A 22,195-nucleotide genomic window follows, 5' to 3' on the forward strand; every position below is an offset into this window, starting at 1 on the left:
ATTAATTTTTGCAACTGTCAACCGCGAAATGGCAAAAATAATGACATTTCATCAGATTGGATTACAGGAGTGGGGGTGTGTCTTCTTCCGCAACAGGCCACCACGAAGTTGCAATGTTTTTATATATTTCTTCAGGAGGTTATTAAATCCACTACAAATTATGTATGTGACCCGCCGTGACTGTTTGGTTGTTAAAATTAATAAAGGAGCGAAATAAAAAAATGACGAAGCTTTCATCGTCGGTTTGGGGTCATTCGGTCATCAGGTTCCATTCATTGGCTTGTCAGCCATTCATAAGCGTTTAATGTAATCTAACACGCTTGGGACAATTGATTGGTTGGTTTTTTTGTTTGTTTCGTTAATTTCCCGAGCAGGCGAGATTTGCATGACCAAAGCCGGTATGTGCATGCAGTTGGAAAATGCAATCGAACAAGACAGGACGTATATTCCTGGCTGCCATAGCGGGTGAGAAATTTGAATTCATTTCTTCTACTTTTTCAAAAGTGAATTTGGAATTCCAGCAAATTTATCTGCCTTTTCGGTGGGCACCTGTTTGGGTTGGACCTCACCGGTGGGAGCCATACTGAAATCACCGGATACTTCTGGTTCGCCTTTGGATTATAGAATCGATGCCAATGAAGATGCATGGATTTCATCGATTTTGGCATTGGGTGCTTTGGCGGGTAAGGAAAAAAGAAATTTATGTTATGTTTTTTATTTATTTTTCTTCCTACCCCTAGCACCCTTTGCTGCTGGACCATTGGCGGATAAAATTGGACGTAAATGGTCCTTGATATCCAGTTCGATATTTCTGATCGCCGCCTTTGTTTTAATGATGTTGGCCCACAATGTGGGATTGTTGCTGCTGGGACGTTTTCTACAAGGATTTGGGGCTGGGTTCGTTATGACCATCACCCCCATGTATGTGGGTGAAATTTCCACAGATAATGTGAGAGGAGCTACTGGATCGCTAATGCAGTTATTTCTTGTGGGTGAGGAACCTTCACATAAATTAAAAAAATAATTCGGATTTAAAATCCTCCCTTCCTTACAGCTGGCATCCTTTATGTCTACTCCATAGGTCCATATGTCTCCTATCAGGCCCTACAATGGTGCTGCCTCATAATACCCCTACTCTTCGATGCGGGTTTCTTTTTTATGCCCGAAAGCCCATACTATTTGGCTGGCAGGGGACGAAAGGTCGATGCCCTGAAATCCTTGACATTTCTAAGAGGTCAAAACTCAGCCGATAACGTTAAGGAGGAAATGTGTGGTATACAGAAAATTGTAGAGGAGTCTATGTCCAGCAAAGCCTCCTTAAAGGATCTCCTTACAAATATTGGAAACCGCAAAGCTCTCATTATAACAGCTGGTTTGGTGGCCTTTCAACAACTCTCGGGAATAAATGTGGTACTCTTCAATGCCCAATCGATATTTCAAAGTGCCGGCACCGATTTAGACCCAGCCATTGCCACCATCATAATTGGAGCTGTGCAGGTCCTTTCCTCCGGACTAACCCCCATATTGGCTGATCGCTTGGGCCGCAAAATCATATTACTCATTTCGGCAGCTGGCATGTGTATGTGTCTAACAGCATTGGGTACCTTCTTCTATATGCAGCTGGAGGAGGGTGATATTTCGCGGGTACTATGGCTTCCTGTGCCGGTCTTAGTTATTTACAATATTGTTTATTGCATTGGATTTGGTCCATTGCCATGGGCTGTGGCTGGTGAAATGTTTCCACCCAATGTTAAATCAAAAGCTGCTTCCATTGGTACTTCAACATGTTGGACTTTGGGTTTTCTGGTGGCCTATTCATATCCTTCGTTGGCTCAATTGGGTCCCCACTATGCTTTTTGGTTATTTGCTGTATTTTGCTCTGTGGCTTTTGCTTTTACGCTATTTGTGGTAATGGAAACGAAGGGGTTGAGTTTGCAACAGATACAAGATCAATTGAATGGGAGACAAGGCGAAGGGGAACAACAAAGGGATCAGTGAAATATATAATTTGAATTGTAGTTTCTAAAAAATGTGCGAAGAAGATATATTTGTGTATATAAATTTAAGGACAAAATATTATAATATATCCTGGAAAGTTATTTTAAACATCCACGCCTATTGGTAGCCATTTAAAAAATCCACGCCTATTGGTAGCCATTTAAAACATCCACGCCTATTGGTAGCCATTTAAAACATCCACGCCTATTGGTAGCCATTTAAAACATCCACGCCTATTGGTAGCCATTTAAAACAGCCACGCCTATTGGTAGCCATTTAAAAAAATCCACGCCTATTGGTAGCCATTTAAAACATCCACGCCTATTGGTAGCCATTTAAAAAATTAACGCCTATTGGTAGCCACTTAAAACATCCACGCCTATTGCTGGCCATTTAAAGAATCCACGCCTATTGCTGGTCATTTAAAAAATCCACGCCTATTGCTGGCCATTTAAAGAATCCAAGCCTATTGCTGGTCATTTAAAAAATCCACGCCTATTGCTGGCCATTTAAAAAATCCACGCCTATTGCTGGCCATTTAAAAAAATCCACGCCTATGGGTAGCCATTTAAAAAAATAGCTCTAATAATCCTCTGTAAAATATTCTTTAAGAAGCTACGCATATAGCTCTAAAATCCTCTGCAAAATATTCTTTAAAAATGCACGCCAATGGCTCTAATTAAACTCTAGAAAATAAAATCCATGTTTAGAAACCAGAAGGAGTCGACGGATTTTCTTCATCTTCGAATTTTAATTTAAATTTGACTATTTAATATCTTTGAAATGCTTTTTATTTCACTTTAATATGACCACTATTACCAAAGTTATAGCCATTTAAAGAAACACCGCAACAGCATACCACTGCAATTCAATAATATGCATGCTCAATCAATGAAGCAAGCAAAACCAGATCATAACCCCCACCACCCACTTGAACAGCAACACAACAACAACACACCAACCACAGAGTTTGCTATGAATATCTATCCACCCATTACCACCCACTCTGTGGAGCATAACAATATCACAGTAATAGACCAGAGAACAAAACACCGAGAAGAGTACATGTGTACTCTGCTCTACTCAGTTACGTTCTCTCATAATGAGAACAGTTAACATCAATGGGCACTAACAACTACGTTTGTTTGGCGCCTGTTTTGGGAGACTCAAAGAATATTCTTGTTCTTACCTTATGATCATGTCCACCGCATTGCATAGAGGGCTCGAATTATTTAACAAAAAAAGAAAAAAACACAAAAAAACACACACAAAAAATAATTATTTTTTAGAAAATGCAAACGTGAAAAAATAAAACCCCGAATACTTATCGACACACAATCTTACATGGAATATTTCACGCACGATTTCGACAAGGAAACGAAATGGTACGCAGAAGGAAGTAAAAGACTGGACTAGTAAAAAACGCGATTATGACAAAGCGACACACGATTTGTTTCCTTTATAAATACGAAACGCGTAGGTGATTACTTTATATTATTTGTTCTTTTTTAATTCACTCGCGAAAGGCACACGCACTTGTTCGGACACAATTACAAAATAATTTTGCAAAACTAATATTCCAATTCCAACGAATTTTAAACGCAAATAGCACAACCGCACTACCCGATATTTCAAGAAGAACTATATTTCAAGAAGAATTGCCGAGAACAAAGACCTGAGCGAACGAATGGAGAGTTACCCCAATCTACCTAGGAAGAGAGCCAATTGACAAACTCCATTTCATTACACAGTCACACACACAGATAGCTGTTGCCGCGTGAGAATGTCATGAGATGCTAAATTAATGTTCTAATTAGAACTGCCAAAATTCAGGCAATGCAATTTAGCTACAGTAACAGTAATGACAATTTAGTGATTTTTAAAGGATTTGACAAGGCGTGGATTTTTATAAATTTATTTGTCAAGGCGTGCATTTTTTAAAATTTATTTTTCAAGATGTAGATTTTTTTAAAATTTATTTTTCAAGATGTAGATTTTTTAAAAATTATTTTTCAAGGGCTTAAATTTTTTAAAATTATTTTTCGAGGCGTGGATTTTTTAAAATTTATTTTTCAAGATGTAGATTTTTTAAAATTTATTTTTTCAAGATGTAGATTTTTTAAAAATTATTTTTCAAGGGCTTGGATTTTTTAAATTTATTTTTCAAGGGCGTGGATTTTTTATATTTATTTTTCAAGGGCGTGGAATTTTTATATTTATTTTTCAAGGTCGTGGATTTTTTTAAAATTTTATTTTTCAAGGGCGTGTTTTTTTTTAATTTATTTTTCAATTTATTTTTTTTAATTTATTTTTCAAGGGCGTGCATTTTTTAAAATTTATTTTTCAAGGGCGTGGATTTTTTAAAATTTATTTTTCAAGGGAGTGAATTTTTTAAAATTTATTTTTCAAGGACGTGGATTTTTTAAAATTTTATTTTTCAAAGGCGTGTATTTTTTTTAATTTAATTTTCAAGGGCGTGGATTTTTTTGAAATTTATTTTTCAAGGCGCGGATTTTTTTAAATTTATTTTTCAAGGGCGTGGATTTTTTTAAATTTAATTTTCAGTGGCGTGGATTATTTTGATATTTATTTTTTGAAGCGCGGATTTTTTAAAATTTTATTTTTCAAAGGCGTGTATTTTTTTAAATTTAATTTTCAAAGGCGTGGATTTTTTTGAAATTTATTTTTCAAGGCGCGGATTTTTTAAAATTTTATTTTTCAAAGGCGTGTATTTTTTTAAATTTAATTTTCAAGGGCGTGGATTTTTTTGAAATTTATTTTTCAAGGCGCGGATTTTTTTAAATTTATTTTTCAAGGGCGTGGATTTTTTTAAATTTAATTTTCAGGGGCGTGGATTATTTTGAAATTTATTTTTTAAAGCGCGGATTTTTTTAAGGGCGTGGATTTTTTTTAAATTTTATTTTTCATGGGCGTGTTTTTTAATTTATTTTTCAAGAGCGTGGGTTTTTTAAAATTTATTTTTCAAGGGCGTGCATTTTTTAAAATTTATTTTTCAAGGGCGTGGATTTTTTTTTAAATTTAATTTTCAAGGGCGTGTTTTTTTAATTTATTTTTCAAGAGCGTGGGTTTTTTAAAATTTATTTTTCAAGGGCGTGCATTTTTTAAATTTATTTTTCAATAGGCGTGAATTTTTGTATTATTTATTTCTTCAAATTTTTATATTTATGTTTTCCAAAATACATTGTCAGGAAAATCGCTAAATTGGCATCACTGTAAACTGCAAAGTTTGGTAGTTCTAATTAGAATTCTTATATGTCAACAGGGTTACATTTGCCTAACTCCCACCGTTATGTGGCGTGATTCTCCTTATGCATTGTTTTTTGTTCTGTTGATAGGGAGATCAATTTTCTGCTCCATTCATTGTTCTCGGCCGTTACTCAATTTAGTTATTCTTTAAAAGTCGGGTCGTGGGGTTGCGTGCAGTATTCTTTAAATTCGTTCAAATTGCAATTAGTTTTTGAAAATTAAAAATGTATTCAAATCCGTGTTTTTTGTGTCGCGAGTGCATTTCTATATATTTGAAAATAATTAAAAAATGTTATCAATAAATATCGTAAAGTGTGATTTAGCCTCCTTATTATAATTCCCACACAGGTCATGACATGTGGTTTACATTTTTCTCATTAGAAAATTTATTGGTCAATTGTTCATTTATTATTTCCGCGAGTGCATGTTCTATTGAATCGTTATTTACAAGTGAAAATGTATAAAAGAATAATTATATTTCAATTTAAAATCCGCGTGTGTGTATGTTTCTTTTTGTTAGAAAATTCCAATCCTTTCTTCAAAGTGGACATGTTTAAAAGGTAAGAAGAAGAATATTCTTTCAGACTCCAAAAAAGGCACCATACAATGTTTGTTGTTGTTAGTACATATTGACGTTAACTGTTCTCATTATGGGAGAATGTAACTGAGTACAAGAGAGTACAATTGTGTTCTCCTTTCAGTGTTTCGTACTCTTTTCTATTACTGTGATATTGTTAAGATCCCCGCAAATTGGGTGGCAATGGAAGGATAGAGATTCATAGCATATATTGTTGTTATTGTTGTGTGCTTTCGTATTGTAGAGTTGTTGTTCAAGTAGGTGGTGGTTGGGGGTAGGATCTCTCTTTGCTTGCTTCATTGATTGAGCATGCATATTATTGAATTGCATACCACTGTTTCGTTGATTCTTTAAATGACTGTATCTCTGGTAATAATGGACGTATTTATGTGAAATAAAAAACATTTGATAATATTTGATTTGATAATATTTTTATTAAAAATATTTTTTTAGGATTATGAAAAAATAACGAAGAGCTTATAAAAATTTAAAAAATATTTTTTTATTATTTATATTTGCCTGGATTTTTATACCCTTCACAACACTGTGGTACAGGGTATATTTTCTGTGTTCATATGTTCGTAACAGGCAAAAGGAATCGATATACCCATGGTTTCTTTTGAGAATATGCATTGAATCACTTTCTGAGTTGATTTACGCATGTCCGTCCATGTATTTTTGTAAACAAAGTACAGGTCGCATTTACATATGTTCCAATTTGAATGCAATTTGACACAGACATTGGAGAAAATCGGTTCAGATTTAGATATAGCTCCCATATATAGTTTTGCCCGATTTTATGTAAATGCAGCAGCACACTCCCAATATTTGTCCGATTGGGACAACATTTTGCACAGCGCACTGAATCAGGTCCATACTTATGTATGCGAAATTTTGTTGGAATCGGTTCGGATTTAGATATAGCTCCCATATATAGTTTCGTCCGATTTTATGCGAATGTTGCACCAAACTTCCAATATTTGTCCGATTGACGCAAAATTTTGCACAGAGTTCTGAATTGTGTCCAGATAGATGTCTGCGAAGTTTTTTTAAAATCGGATCAGATTTCGATATAGCTCGCATATATAGTTTCGTCCGATTTTTGTGAATGATACACCAAACTCTTAATATTTGTCCGATTGAGCAAAATTTTGCATAGTGAATGTAATTGAGGAAAAAATGATGCGTGATAAGGTTTATTGAAATCGGTTTAGATTTTGATATAGGTCTGATATATATTTTCGTTCGATTTTATGTAAATGGTGGTTACACGAAATTCGACTGAGGGTATTGAATTGAATATAGTGATTACAAAAAACAAATGATGTGTGCAACGGTTACTCAATTAGGTCATTTTTCCAAGGGAGGTCTACCAATAGGCGTGGATTTTTTAAAATTTATTTTTCCAAGGGAGGTCTACCAATAGGCGTGGATTTTTTAAAATTTATTTTTCCAAGGGAGGTCTACCAATAGGCGTGGATTTTTTAAAATTTATTTTTCCAAGGGAGGTCTACCAATAGGCGTGGATTTTTTAAAATTTATTTTTCCAAGGGAGGTCTACCAATAGGCGTGGATTTTTTAAAATTTATTTTTCCAAGGGAGGTCTACCAATAGGCGTGGATTTTTTAAAATTTATTTTTCCAAGGGAGGTCTACCAATAGGCGTGGATTTTTTAAAATTTATTTTTCCAAGGGAGGTCTACCAATAGGCGTGGATTTTTTAAAATTTATTTTTCCAAGGGAGGTCTACCAATAGGCGTGGATTTTTTAAAATTTATTTTTCCAAGGGAGGTCTACCAATAGGCGTGGATTTTTTAAAATATTTTTTTAAGAGTCATTCCATAGGCGTAGATTTCCCATAGGCGTGGATTTTTTAAAATTTATTTTTCCAAGGGAGGTCTACCAATAGGCGTGGATTTTTTAAAATTTATTTTTCCAAGGGAGGTCTACCAATAGGCGTGGATTTTTTAAAATTTATTTTTCCAAGGGAGGTCTACCAATAGGCGTGGATTTTTTAAAATTTATTTTTCCAAGGGAGGTCTACCAATAGGCGTGGATTTTTTAAAATTTATTTTTCAATGACTACCAATAGACCTGGGTTTTTTTATTTCTTCAATTATTTATAGTGCTTATTATTTATGTTTTCCAAAGTACATTGTCAGGAAAATCGCTAAATTGGCATCACTGCTAAATTGGCAACTGTTTGGGAGTTCTAATTAGAATTACTATATGACAACAGGCTACGTTTGCCTAACTCCCACCGTTATGTGGCGTGATTCTCCTTATGCATTGTTTTTGTTCTGTTGATGGGGAGATCTCTCAATTGTCTGCTCCATTTATTGTTCTCGGACGTTACTCAATTTAGTTATTCTTTAAAAGTCGGGCAGTGCGGTTGCGTGTAGTATTCCTTAAATTCGATCGTATTGCAATTAGTTTTTTTAAAAATTAAAAGTGTATTCAAATCCGTTTCTTTTGTGTCGCGAGTGCATTTCTATATATTTGAAAATAATTAAAAATGTTATCAATAAATGTCGTAAAGTGTGATTTAGCCTCCTTATTATAATACCCACAAAGGTCATGACATGTGGTTTACATTTTTCTCATTAGAAAATTTATTGGTCAATTGTTCATTTATTATTTCCGCGAGTGCATGTTCTATTGAATCGTTATTTATAAGTAAAAATGTATAAAAGAATAATAATTTTTCAATTTAAAATCCGCGTGTGTGTATGTTTCTTTTTGTTAGAAAATTCGAGCCCTTTCTACAAAGTGACCATGTTTAAAAGGTAAGAAGAAGAAAAATATTCTTTCAGACTCCCCAGAAAAAGACACCATACAATGTTTGTTGTTGTTAGTATATATATTGATGTTTACTGTTCTCATTATGAGAGTATGTAACTGAGTAGAGGAGAGTACAATTATTCTCAGTGTTTCGTTCTCTGGTCTATTACAGTGATATTGTTAAAATCCCCAATGTGGGTGGCAATGGAAGGATAGAGATTCATAGCATATATTGTTGAATTGCAGTGGTATGCTGTTTCGGTGATTCTTTAAATGACGTATTTAAGTGAATTAAAAAACATTTGAAAGGATAAGGTGTCTTCAAAATATTTACTAAAATATTTTTATTAAAAATATTTTTTAGGATTATGAAAAAAAACGCAGAGCTTATAAAAATTTAAAAAATATGTTTTTATTATTTATATTTGCCTGGATTTTTATACAATTCACCACACTGTGGTACAGGGTATTATGTCTTTGTGCATATGTTCGTAACAGGCAAAATGAATCGAGATAGACTCATGGTTCATTTTGAGAATATGCATAGAATCACTTTTTGAGTCGATTTACGCATGTCCGTCCATATATTTTTGTAAACAAAGTACAGGTCGCATTTATGTTCCAATTTGAATGAAATTTGGCACAGACATTGGAGAAAATCGGTTCAGATTTAGATATAGATCCTTCTATCGGGGTAGTTTCGCCCGATTTTATGTAAAAGCTGCACACACTCGCAATATTTGTCCTATTGGGACAACATTTTGCACAGCGCACTGAATCAGGTCCATACTTATGTATGCGAAATTTTGTTGTAATCGGTTCAGATTTAGATATAGCTCCCATATATAGTTTCGTCCGATTTTATGTGAATAATGCACCAAACATCCAATATTTATCCGATTGGCACAAAATTTTGGACAGAGTTCTGAATTGTGTCCAGACAGATGTCTGCGAAGTTTTGTTAAAATCGGTTCAGATTTAGATATAGCTCCCATATATAGTTTCGTCCGATTTTATGTAAATGATGAACCTCACTCCCAATATATGTCCGATTGGGACAACATTTTGCACATCGCACTGAATCAGGTCCAGACTGATGTCTGCGAGGTTTTGTTACAATCGGTTTAGATTTAGATATAGCTCCCATATATAGTTTCGTCCGATTTTATGTGAATAATGCACCAAACATCCAATATTTATCCGATTGGCACAAAATTTTGGACAGAGTTCTGAATTGTGTCCAGACAGATGTCTGCGAAGTTTTGTTAAAATCGGTTCAGATTTAGATATAGCTCCCATATATAGTTTCGTCCGATTTTATGTAAATGATGAACATCACTCCCAATATATGTCCGATTGGGACAACATTTTGCACATCGCACTGAATCAGGTCCAGACTGATGTCTGCGAGGTTTTGTTACAATCGGTTTAGATTTAGATATAGCTCCCATATATAGTTTCGTCCGATTTTTTGTAAATGATGCAAAAACTTCCAATATTTGTCCGATTGGGACAAAATTCTGCTCAGAGTTCTGAATTAGGTCCAGACTGATGTCTGCGAAGTTTTGTTAAAATCGGTTCAGATTTAGATATAGCTCCCATATATAGTTTCGTCCGATTTTATGTAAATGATGAACATCACTCCCAATATATGTCCGATTGGGACAACATTTTGCACATCGCACTGAATCAGGTCCAGACTGATGTCTGCGAGGTTTTGTTACAATCGGTTTAGATTTAGATATAGCTCCCATATATAGTTTCGTCCGATTTTTTGTAAATGATGCAAAAACTTCCAATATTTGTCCGATTGGGACAAAATTCTGCTCAGAGTTCTGAATTAGGTCCAGACTGATGTCTGCGAGGTTTTGTTACAATCGGTCCAGATTTAGATATAGCTCCCATATATAGTTTCGTCCGTTTTTTTGTGAATGATACACCAAACTCTCAATATTTGTCCGATTGAGCAAAATTTTGCATAGTGAATGCAATTGAGGAAAAAATGATGCGTGATAAGGTTTGTTGAAATCGGTTCTGATTTTGATATAGGTCTTATATATATTTTCGTTAAATTTTATGTAAATGGTGGTTACACGAAATTTGGCAGAGGGTATTGAATTGAATATAGTGATTACAAAAAACAAATGGTGTATGCAACGGTTACTCAATTAGGTCCATGTGTTTATACAAATGGTACACCAAAGAATCCAAGTCTGTCCGTTTGACATGCAATTTTTCATTGATTTCAGAATGGTATGTGTATGGGGTTTTTCAATTGATTCAAATATTTATCTAGATGGCCCATTTAATTTCGCCCGATTTCATCTCAATGGTCCTCCAAAGATTCTATGACCGTTCTGTCTACAGGATATTGTAGATATTAACATGTCTTGCATGTACCCAAAGTGGTAATGGGTATCATATAGTCGGCCCCGTCCGACTTTCGATCTTTCCTTGCTGGTTTAAAATTAATATTTTACCTTTTGAAATATTTATTAAAATACGCATTATATTGATTTGCTTCGGAAAAAAATATTTTTAATTTTATTATACTGCCAATTTTTTTATATAGAATCTCTAAATTTATCAGTCACATGTCCGGTAAAACTGCCAAGGTCATTCGAAAATTCCTGATACACAACTTTCACATTTTCTTTGTGTGTAGCTTATCTTGTATCTCCTGTAAACTCAAGCCTCTCGTTTCAATCACCACAAAGAAACTAAACAAAAAAGCCAGGACACAACATCCACCAAATATCCAGAAAACATAATAAGTCCCCATGGCATCCAAATAAGGATAAACATAGGTGGCCACAAAACCAGCAGCGCAACATGACGAGGTGGCAATTGGTGAGGCAATATATTTCAAATTTGGTGGAATCATTTCACCCAAAATAGCCCAGGGCAGAGCACCAAAACCAATACAATATAAAATATTGTGGATCACAAGAGCCGTAACCGGTAACCATAGAATAGAGTCCACATTGCCGGAATCCATTTTGACATAGAAAAATGCACCCAATGCAGCCAAGGACAATGCCATAATACTTGATGAAGTCAGGAGGATTACCCGGCGTCCCATGCGATCTGCAATGATGGGTATGACTAGAGATGCTGCAAATTGCACAGTACCCACAATTATGGTGGCCACTGCTGGATCTAAACTGCTGCCGGCATTCATAAATATTGATTGGGAATTAAAGAGTACTGCATCGATGCCAGATAATTGTTGAAATACCAGGAGACCGGTGGTTATCAACAGGGCTTTACGATTTCCCGGCAATTTGAAGAGGTCCATCATAGAGGCCTGTGTTGCCTTAGATTCTTCTAAGAATTTCTCAATTTCCGACAATTCCTGCTGTACATCGTTTGAACTTCGTCCTCGCAAAAATTGCAATGATTTCATAGCATCCTCTTTACGATTTTTTGCCAATAAATAATAGGGACTTTCAGGCATAAGCGAGTAGCAAATAACAAATGCAATGGGTATGGCAAGGCAGCACCATTGTAGCACCTGGTAGGAGACATAGGGACCAATGACATAAACATAAAGGATGCCAGCTGAAGGAGAGGAGGATTTAAATTATTATTTTTAATTTTTTATATAATTTCTTACTTACACACAACGAACAAATTCATCAGCGACCCGGTGGCACCTCGAACATTATCTGTAGCTATTTCCCCGATATACATTGGGACAACGGTCATAACTGAGCCACAGCCAAGTCCTAGTATTACGCGAGCCACAAGTATAATCCATACTTTTCCCCCAAGCATCAGTAGGATATAGCCAAGAATGAACAATGTCGAATTGCCGAGTAGTAACCATTTACGTCCCACCAAATCTGCCAAAGGACCAGCAAAGAAAGGAACTGCAAAATATAAATTTAATAAAATATTTGAATTAATTTTCAAAAAATCCACGCGTATGTTTAATAATTTTTTTATGGGCTACCAATAGGCGTGGATTTTTATACCTTTCACCACACTGTGGTACAGGGTATTATGTCTTTGTGCATATGTTTGTAACAGAAACGAGGTAGACACATGGTTCCCTTTGAGAATATGCATAGAATCACTTTCTGAGTCGATTTATGCATGTCCGTCTGTAGATGTAAACAAGTACAGGTCGCATTTATGATCCGATTTGGATGAAATTTGGTACAGCTCATTTATTTGGCCCAAGGACGAACCCTATTGAAATTGAAGAAAATCGGTTCAGATTTAGATATAGCTTCCCTATATAGTTTTGTCCGATTTAAGGTAAATGGTTCACCAAATTCTCTATATATCTTTCGATTTGCACGAAATTTGGCATAGACTACTGAATTAGGTCCAGAATGATGTGTGCCAAGTTTCGAGAAAATCGGTTCAGATTTAGATATAGCTCCCATATATAGTTTCGTCTGATTTAAGGTAAATGGTTTACTAAATTCCCTATATATACTTCGATTTGCATGAAATTTGGCACAACGTACGGAATTAAGTTTAGAGTGATGTGTGCCAAGTTTCGTGAAAATCGGTTCAGATTTAGATATAGCTCCCATATATATTTTCGTCGGATTTTAGGTAAATAGTGCACCAAAGTCCCTATATATCTTTTGATTTGCACGAAATTTGGCATAGGGTACTGAATTAAAAGTAGAATGATGTGTGCTAAGTTTCGAGAAAATCGGTTCAGATTTAGATATAGCTCTCATATATATTTTCGTCCGATTTTATGTAAATGCTGTACCAAAGTTCCTATATATCTTTCGATTTGCATGAAATTCGGCACAGCGTACGGAATTAAGTCTAGAGTGATGTGTGCTAAGTTTCGTGAGAATTGGTTCAGTTTAGATATAGCTCCGATTTAAGGTAAATACTTCACCAAATTCCCTATGTAACTTTCGATTTGCATGAAATTTGGCACAGCGTACGGAATTAAAAGTAGAGTGATGTGTGCCAAGTTTGGAGAAAGTCGGGTCAGATTTAGATATAGCTCTCATATATATTTTCGTCCGATTTAAGGTAAATGGGACATCAAAGTCCCTAAATATATTTCGATTTGCACGAAATTTGGCTTAGGGTACTGAATTAAAAATATAATGATGTGTGCTAAGTATGGAGAAAATCGGTTCAGATTTAGATATAGCTCCCATATATATTTTCGTCCGATTTTATGTAAATGCTGTACCAAGGTTCCTATATATCTTTCGATTTGCATGAAATTTGGCACAGCGTACGGACTTTAGTCTAGAATGATGTGTACTAAGTTCCTTATATATACTTCGATTTGCATGAAATTTGGCACAGCGTGCGGAATTAAGTCTAGAGTGATGTGTGCTAAGTTTCGTGAAAATCGGTTCAGATTTAGATAAAGCTCGCATACATAGTTTCGTTCGATTTTATGTAAAATGGTGCACCAAAGACCCTATATATCCTCCAATTTGCACAAAATTTGGCACAGCGTACTGAAATAAGTCTAGAACGATGTGTGTTAAATTTCATAAAAAACCTTTCAGATTTAGATATAGCTCTCATATATATTTTCGTCCGATTTTATGTAAATGGTGCACCAAAGTTCCTATATATCCTCCGATTGGCACAAAATTTGGCATAGCGTACTGAATTGAGTCTCGAATAATGTTTTGTAAGTTTCGTTTCAGATTTCGCTATAGCTCCCACATATACATATATATTCGTCCGATTTTACATAAATGGTGCATCAAACTCCTAATGTTTGTCCCATTAACACGAAATTTTGCAGAACGTATCAAATCGAGACTTGAATGCCGTTATTGCGTTTTGTTGAAATTGGTGCAGATGCAGCCATAGCTTCCATATGTATTTCGAACGGGTATCTGATAAAGATTAAATTTTTCACAGTGCGGCGAACCGAATAGCGGATATCAATTTTGCTATAAATCGTTTTCAATAAATTTGTCCCATGGCACACAGACGACTTTAAATCTGCCCGAATGAAATTATATTTAGCATAGGTTGCAGATAGGCATGAACATGTTCCTTAGAGGGAACATTGACATGCAATTGTAAGGATATATGTGTACAATATACCCAAAGTGGTCGGCCCAGTCCGACTTTACTACTTCCCTTACTGGTTTTAAATTTCACACGTTTTAAGCGTGTATTTTTTTGAAAATATTTTTTCAACGGCTACCTTTATTGGTATTAATTTAAATAATTTTAAATAAATTTCGGTTCAAATAAATTTTTATTCGTCTTATTTATTTAAAACATTATCGTACATACTCATACATCTTTAATTTTTGTATATAATAATATCGTGTATATAAGGTATAGAAATTGTATATATTTATATAAACTTAACAACTTAATATTATACATACACATATAGATAATTAATTATTTTAGATATTAATATATAACTAACTACATGCAATACTTTTGTGGGTTCTGGGTTTGGATATTTCTTCCATTTGTAAAATACTCAAATTCAACATTTCGATATCCTACAAAATGACTGGTGTTGTGTTGACCTTCTCTCCTCCAACCGAAAGTCATCTCCTGAGGCTTATTTTCTACCATTTAGCCTGTCTTGAATTTCTTGCAGACTCAAACCTTTCGTTTCCATGACAACGAACAGGACGAAGAAGAAGGCGACAATACAGAAGATACCGAACAGCCAGAAGGCATAGTACGAACCCATGGCATCTAGGGCCGGGTAGAAATATGTAACTAAGAAACCACAAATCCAGCAAGTGGAGGCAACAATCGAAGAGGCAATCGACTTAACATTGGCCGGGAACATTTCACCCAAAACAGCCCATGGCAGGGGACCGAAACCAACGCAGTAGACAATGTTATACACAACCAAGGCAGGGACAGGCAACCACAGGACACTGGAGGTATCACCCACAACCAGCTTCATATAGAAGAAACCACCCAAAGCGGCAAGACCCACTGTCATAATACTAGCCGAAGTCAACAGAATTACCTTACGACCCAAACGATCGGCAATAATGGGTGTTAGGCCCGAAGAGGCCACCTGTACAATACCCACAATAATTGTGGCAACAGCAGGATCCAAACCGGTATTGGCACTTTCGAAAATCGATTGTGAATTGAAGAGGACCACATTGATACCGGAGAATTGTTGGAACACCAAGAGACCGGCGGAAATGAACAGAGCCTTACGATTACCAGGATTCTTAATAATATCAGCAATAGAACCTTTATTGGCCATTGATTCCTCGACACCAGCTTGAATGGCAGCCATTTCATCTTGAGCACCATCAGCACTTTGACCTCTGAGAAATTGCAGCGACTTCAAAGCTTCCATTTTACGACCCTTGCCAGCTAAATAATAAGGACTTTCGGGCATAAAGAAGAAACACACATCGAAAACAATGGGCACTGCAATGCAACACCATTGCAGGGCTTGATAGGAGACATATGGACCAATGGCATAGACGTACAAGATGCCGGCTATAAGAGAACAAATATAAGGACATTCAATCAGGCTACCATTTTTGGATTTTTGAAATCTAACAACTTACACACAATAAACAATTGCATAAGCGATCCCGTGGCACCTCTCACACTATCCGTGGCAATTTCTCCCACATACATAGGCTGGGCAGTCATCACGAATCCCACACCAAAACCTTGTATGAGACGGGCAACTAGCAAAACTACCACCGAACCACCGATCATCATGAGTATATAGGCAATAACAAAGAACACAGAACTCGACAGTAGTACCCATTTGCGACCAATTTTGTCCGCCAATGGACCAGCAACAAAGGGAGCTGGAATGACAGATAACATAGAAATAAATTGCAATTTAATAATAATAGAAAAACCTGACTGGAATCCTTGGTCACAATTGGGATGGGAGAAAGGTTAAATAAAAGGGGAAGTTGGTAGATTTCTTGTCTTGAGAATATACCCAAATCTGGCAACACATTCAAAGCAAAAAGTCAACATTTCACAGGAATTGTTTTAGGGAACCCAAAGTAGTAATACGAACTATTGCGTAATTTTCAAGAACCACCATCAAGCTTGAAAAAAATCGAGTGATACAAATACATTTGATCTATGTTAAATTACATCGTTCCATATGTTCTAGCGGAGACCTATGGAACTGTGTTAAAATGTTCTGCTTGGCTATATTTAATTTCACATTAACTTCACCTCGGTTGAAAATTTGGATATCACTTTCAAAATACCAAAATTAGGTGAAACCTTTATATGCGGCCTACATCGAAACATACACATGTATATGATATATTCTGCAGTAAGGTCCTTTACCCTCTAAGAATCCTAAATTCTTAATTACAATCACCTCGGTTGGAAAATTTGGCTAAGATATCCCACAAAAATCGAGCTGTAGAGATACGTGAGCCGTCCAATGTACCAAACGCTCAAAAAAAGGTGGTATCCCTACATGATTGATATGTCTAAACGTTGCCGATTATAGTCCACCTGAATGCAGATATCAAAATACAGGCATTCGGTTAGAGAATGAACCTTAATGAATGGGACCAAGACAAAAGACTAAGGTTAGAAAAATCGCCAAATATGAAGGCTACGTTAAAGCAAAACCCAATGCCTACAAAGACGCGGTACCTGTAGAAGAACGCCATTGGGGCTGTGTCTGAACATGGACCAATACTGAAAATTGTCTACAAGACGGAATGCCTAATTAACCCTTTGTGGCCCAATGTTGCCCACAGGCAACAAAATGTTTTAGAGTTTATATTTTATATGCAGCTAGTAGATATGTATTATTAGGATTTCATATGTGAAGACCTAATTATGGACGACACATATCAAAAGAAAAATCAAAAAAAAAATCAAAAATTTGGTGAAGTTATGAGCTTTTCAATATAGAGAAGAGGGTAAATTTGTGTACAGTACTAATTTTTGTATACAGTCCAAATTATTTAGATCGCTTCGTATTCAAATTGTACAAATTCTACCCTCAGAATTATTTTTGATTCTTGTAAAATTGTAATTTAAAATGATTTTTCTGACGATTTTGCATTTGGTTTTCTTGATATTGGACTTTCCGAAAGAATGTACTTTATCTCCCGAATGCAAGGATATATCGATGTCAAATTGTGTGCCTATCCTATTTAGGATAGTTGCATTAAATCTGTAAACAGAAATTTGTCCTATGATTGCGGGAAAAAATTCGGGGCTCAAAGGGTTAAGGCCAGCTCGGTTGAAAATAAGACTGGGCCATCAAAATTCGAAGAGACCTGTCAAGAATCTGAAATGTCAAATTACATCCACTTCGATTGAAAAAAAGAAACGGTTGGAAAAGACAAAGTCAAAATATGAATCTATATTTAAAATATCCTGCGAAGAAGTTGTTTCCCCACCGAGAACTCCGCTATATGCCATTCCCAATACCACTCAAACTAGGTCTAGTAGAAACCTACGTGCAAAATTTCCTTTATTGTGAGACAAGTAGAAAAACATGGCCTATATCCAACCAAGAATATATATAGCACAACCCTACCAATTTGTACCTTCTTGACCGATTATAGGTCAACAGCTTCACATTCTAACCATGGGATATTTTCCAAATTTGGTTTTCCCGAGGTAAATAGTTACGCCATAAAATAAAACTTAGTCATTTTATGTTTTGCTTGATTTGGCCCTCGGATTATTGACCGATCATCATCTATGCATCTATGTTCTAAGTATTTTGTCAGTTCCCCTTCACCGTGTAAAATATGTGATATACTGCATATGATAATAGCCTCTAGGGCGACTAGGCTATTTGACAAACAAATTTTTGGTTCATTGTACCCCTAAATATCACATCAACATTTCCGAAAGTTATAAGCGTCGACCTTAACCATAACCGGAACTTCATGAAAAATTTCAAAGCGATCAGCGCGACATTTCCGCCCTCTAGAGGGGAAGTAGTAATACTAAACATATATATAGGCACCTTCCAAGTTTACAAGTCAAGCTTCTACCTCCGAGTACATACAACAATATAATTGGTATCGATTTAAAAGACATACACTCCTCTTGGGTATTCTACCAATTTTCCGTGTCTCTGTCTCATTCAGAATAAATATATTAGATCCAGAATACACATTTTGTTATTCACACAAAAGTCTGGGTCCATTTGACCCGCTAAATAATGACTGATTCCCATCAAAGTAGTCATGCCTATTCTTTGACCAGATTCCCTTCCCGGTGTAAAATTTCGTGGTGTTCGGTGATTGTGGCTTCTAGAGCGATCCATCCATTGGTCCATTTCATTCCCTAAATATTAACTGGTCATCATAAAATCTGACGTAAATATATAAGGGAGCTATATTTAAATCTGAACCAATTTCTATAGAATTTAACGCTCTATATTCTGGACTGAATTCAATATCTTATCTAAAATTTCGTCTCAATCGCCTAAACCTTCGGAATTGTGTGCATTATTTACACCAAATCGAACGAACATATATATGGGGGCTATATCTAAATCTAAACCGATTCCAATACATATATCTTAACACACGTCATTCTTGGATCAAATCAATGCGTTATGCAAAACGTTTTCTCAATCGGACAAACATATAGATGCAAATCTTAATCTGAACCGATTTCAACAAAACCGTAATCTGTACTTAGTTCAGTTTGTTGTGTAAAATTATTGTCTCAATTGGACATGTTTTGGTAGCATGGTGGGTCATTTACATACAACCGGACTACAAAATATCTATGGGAGCTATATCGTGATTGTTTCCAATTTCAATAGGGTTTGTCTTTGGGCCAAATAAGTGACATGTGCATAAATCGACGGACGGACATACATAAACCGATTCAGAAATTGATTCTATGCATATTCTCAAAAGGATCTATGGGTCTATATCGATTCCTTTTGCGATAATACCCTGTACCACAGTGTGGTGAAGGGTATAAAAAAGTGTCATTTTTGGCCAGAATGGAATCTACATCCGAAATTTTGTAGGTTCGTAAAATGTGACTATGAGTAAGAGAATACATAGTATTTAATAAGACATTTCCTATATCGACTTAAAATGCCGTGTTAGTCAAAACATACGCATTTATATTTTACAAGGTCGGGAAGATACAAAATGTATATACCCATTTTAAAAAAAAAAAATAATTTACTATAATAACGGACACTAAAACATGCCTCCATCACCGTAGTTATTTGAAAAATGTTATTGGCTTTTGTTTTTCGTTCAAGGGAAAAATTGTGACCAAGGACATAACGTATTTGTTGTTATTTCAAATAAAGTTTTTCAAAAGCTAAATCGTATCTAAACTTACCAACTAAAGCTCCCAGGGCAACTATGGAGGAAATCCAGGCTTCATCTGTTGAATCAATGGGCGCATTTAAAGGTGAATCAGAGGTATCTTCGGTTTTCAATTTGGGTGTAACAGGTGAGGTCCAGCCTAGGCATGTACCAACGGCGAAGGCTGATAGGTTGGCTAAGGAACAAAAATAAATAAAATTAATATTTTTTGTAATCTCGAAATCCTTTATTTCCACTCACCAGCAACAGCTGCCAGAAAAATGCGACCGGTTTTGACGGGCTCCATTGTGTGACTGCGTGCGTTAGAATTTGTAAATCCTTCACTGATTTGAAATGGACTTACTTCTTGGTATTTGACTTGTGGTTCGTCTGAACTCATTTAGCGAACAGGCGAATGGCAGTTACAACCACAGCTACAAAGATAAACAGAGAGAGAGAGAGAGGAAGACAATGCATTAATATACATAGGTACATGTATGCGCTTATAGACAATAAAGGATATGAGATATGAATGCATTTTTGATTAATGTTAACAAATTTCAGAGAGCGAACGGGAGAGCGAAGTATTATTTGGCGTGGGTGTCAGTTGCATTACTCACAGACTTTTCAGTGTAATTTGAGAAGCCTTTTTGTAATTCCAACTAATTTGTGTTAGGCGGAAAGATATTATCATTAGTGTCACGTGTCGGACGCTTTGATACAATGTCCTTTTTTAATTGGAATATATAATTAATTGAAAGTGAATGGTACTAGTGAGGATTTTTATTTTATGAAGTATGGGGAATACCTTTTAGAGATTTTTCATTATGTATAATTTGAGAAGTACATTAAGGACATAAAGCCTCCTATAGGTATTAATGGAAGATCCACAAATTTCTTTTTGAAAAGACCGATTTTAAAAGACCTCTGAAAGGTCTACCAGCTATAGGAGAGCTCTTAACATCTATCTAGGCGGTCTATATGAAATCTGCTACGTATATATCAACTGATAATTTATTGAAAAGTATGGATTTTTGAATATATATACATGAGACCTGTTAATTATCTACTGTAATAGGCGTCCAATAATAGTTATTCATTCTGCAGGCGGTAGCTATAAAACCTAACATATATATAAGATCTTTCCAAGTGTTCTATTTTCTTTTTATAGAATATCAATATAAAGTCTTTATATACTACACAACTATGTTGTAAGGATAGTATAGGTTCTTGTGGGCCCAAGATTTTTTTAACCCACGAAATATTGAACTCAGACACACCTTCTACCATCGAAATATGATGAATATGTCATATGATATGATGAATATGATAGGTCATATCTCCACTAGCTGAATCAATGTAAACATGTGTGTCTATTATAATTTTTATAATTTGCAAACAAAGAACAGGTCACAATTTTGCATTTAGATTCGGTTCTGACCAAATATGGTGATCAAATAGTCCAAAAACTTTATTTTTACACAGAGACGGGAATTTTGCTGTTTGACCGCGATGATCTGTCAATATTAAACGTGTCAAATGGACCAAAACTTTTGTGTAAAACATTTTTTTGACGTAGATATTTACCCCGGAAGACATACACCAGAGAAGTTGGCAGTATATCGACGATTTGTATTAGCATTACCATACTAGCCGGCCAATTAGTATGAAATTGTACATGAAGTTTCGGTTAGGGTTAAGGACGATACCTATAATAGTTGGTGGTGATCAGATAAAAATTAGGGGATGAAATGTGTCGAAGCTAAGTATGTAAGTTGTACCGGAAACCTCTCCAGTAAATTTTGAAGGCATCTTTAAAATCTACTACAAATAAAAAATATTTTCTTGAAGGTCTTTAGTCCATAGAGGACCCTCTTGGAAGGTCTTCCATCCATATAAGCTCTTTTAGAAGTATTAGCTCCTTGGTCTGATATGGCATGTTCTATGTGATGGGACTGTCATCTACCGTTTCCTAGAAACAACACCTATTTGACATTTTTGCACTGGTTTGAATCCCTGCTATTTAGTGTTGACATTTTCCTCCGGGTGACACTATCTTCTGTCCTCAGTGTTATTGTCATGTGTTGATGCCGATTTTGGTTTTTAACATATTGGAAGGCTTCGGGTGTATTTCATCTGGAGAGGGATGTAAACGTCTTCGAATATTCGGAAACAAATTTACTGGAATAAAAAGTTCGGTTGGGCAAATATACCGACGGTTTTGTTGTTTAATGTCTTTCATGTTAAATCCAAAAAAAGACCAATTTCAGTTTTTGAAGGTTTGCTCTTGAGGATGAAGATTTTGGTGTTATTTTTGTTCTTGAACATAA

The 22,195-nt window shown here is 35.5% G+C and overlaps 3 protein-coding genes across 3 annotated transcripts; 1 reads left to right on the forward strand and 2 right to left on the reverse strand.

Moving 5' to 3' along the window:
• The first annotated feature begins 419 nt into the window (after positions 1–419).
• On the forward strand, positions 420–1,998 carry LOC133331496 (facilitated trehalose transporter Tret1-like). The gene is made up of 4 exons (XM_061539885.1): positions 420–465; positions 522–683; positions 741–992; positions 1,055–1,998. Exons 1-4 carry the CDS (start codon positions 420–422, stop codon positions 1,996–1,998), a joined length of 1,404 nt encoding a protein of 467 aa, XP_061395869.1.
• A 9,268-nt stretch (positions 1,999–11,266) lies between these two features.
• LOC133331498 (facilitated trehalose transporter Tret1-like) lies at positions 11,267–15,086 on the reverse strand. Its single transcript, XM_061539887.1, has 3 exons — positions 15,017–15,086; positions 12,243–12,494; positions 11,267–12,183 (listed from the first exon to the last, which is right to left on the reverse strand). Exons 1-3 carry the CDS (start codon positions 15,084–15,086, stop codon positions 11,267–11,269), a joined length of 1,239 nt encoding a protein of 412 aa, XP_061395871.1.
• Positions 15,087–15,157: 71 nt separating this feature from the next.
• Positions 15,158–20,328, reverse strand: LOC133331497 (facilitated trehalose transporter Tret1-like). Its single transcript, XM_061539886.1, has 4 exons — positions 20,127–20,328; positions 19,900–20,061; positions 16,143–16,394; positions 15,158–16,071 (listed from the first exon to the last, which is right to left on the reverse strand). Exons 1-4 carry the CDS (start codon positions 20,263–20,265, stop codon positions 15,158–15,160), a joined length of 1,467 nt encoding a protein of 488 aa, XP_061395870.1. The 5' UTR covers positions 20,266–20,328.
• Between the last annotated feature and the right edge of the window lie 1,867 nt (positions 20,329–22,195).

This window comes from Musca vetustissima, unplaced genomic scaffold (genome assembly GCF_032173495.1).
Source record: "Musca vetustissima isolate MV318-11 ecotype Yass unplaced genomic scaffold, APGP_CSIRO_Mvet_v1 utg335995, whole genome shotgun sequence".
Classification (NCBI taxonomy): Eukaryota; Metazoa; Arthropoda; class Insecta; order Diptera; family Muscidae; genus Musca; species Musca vetustissima.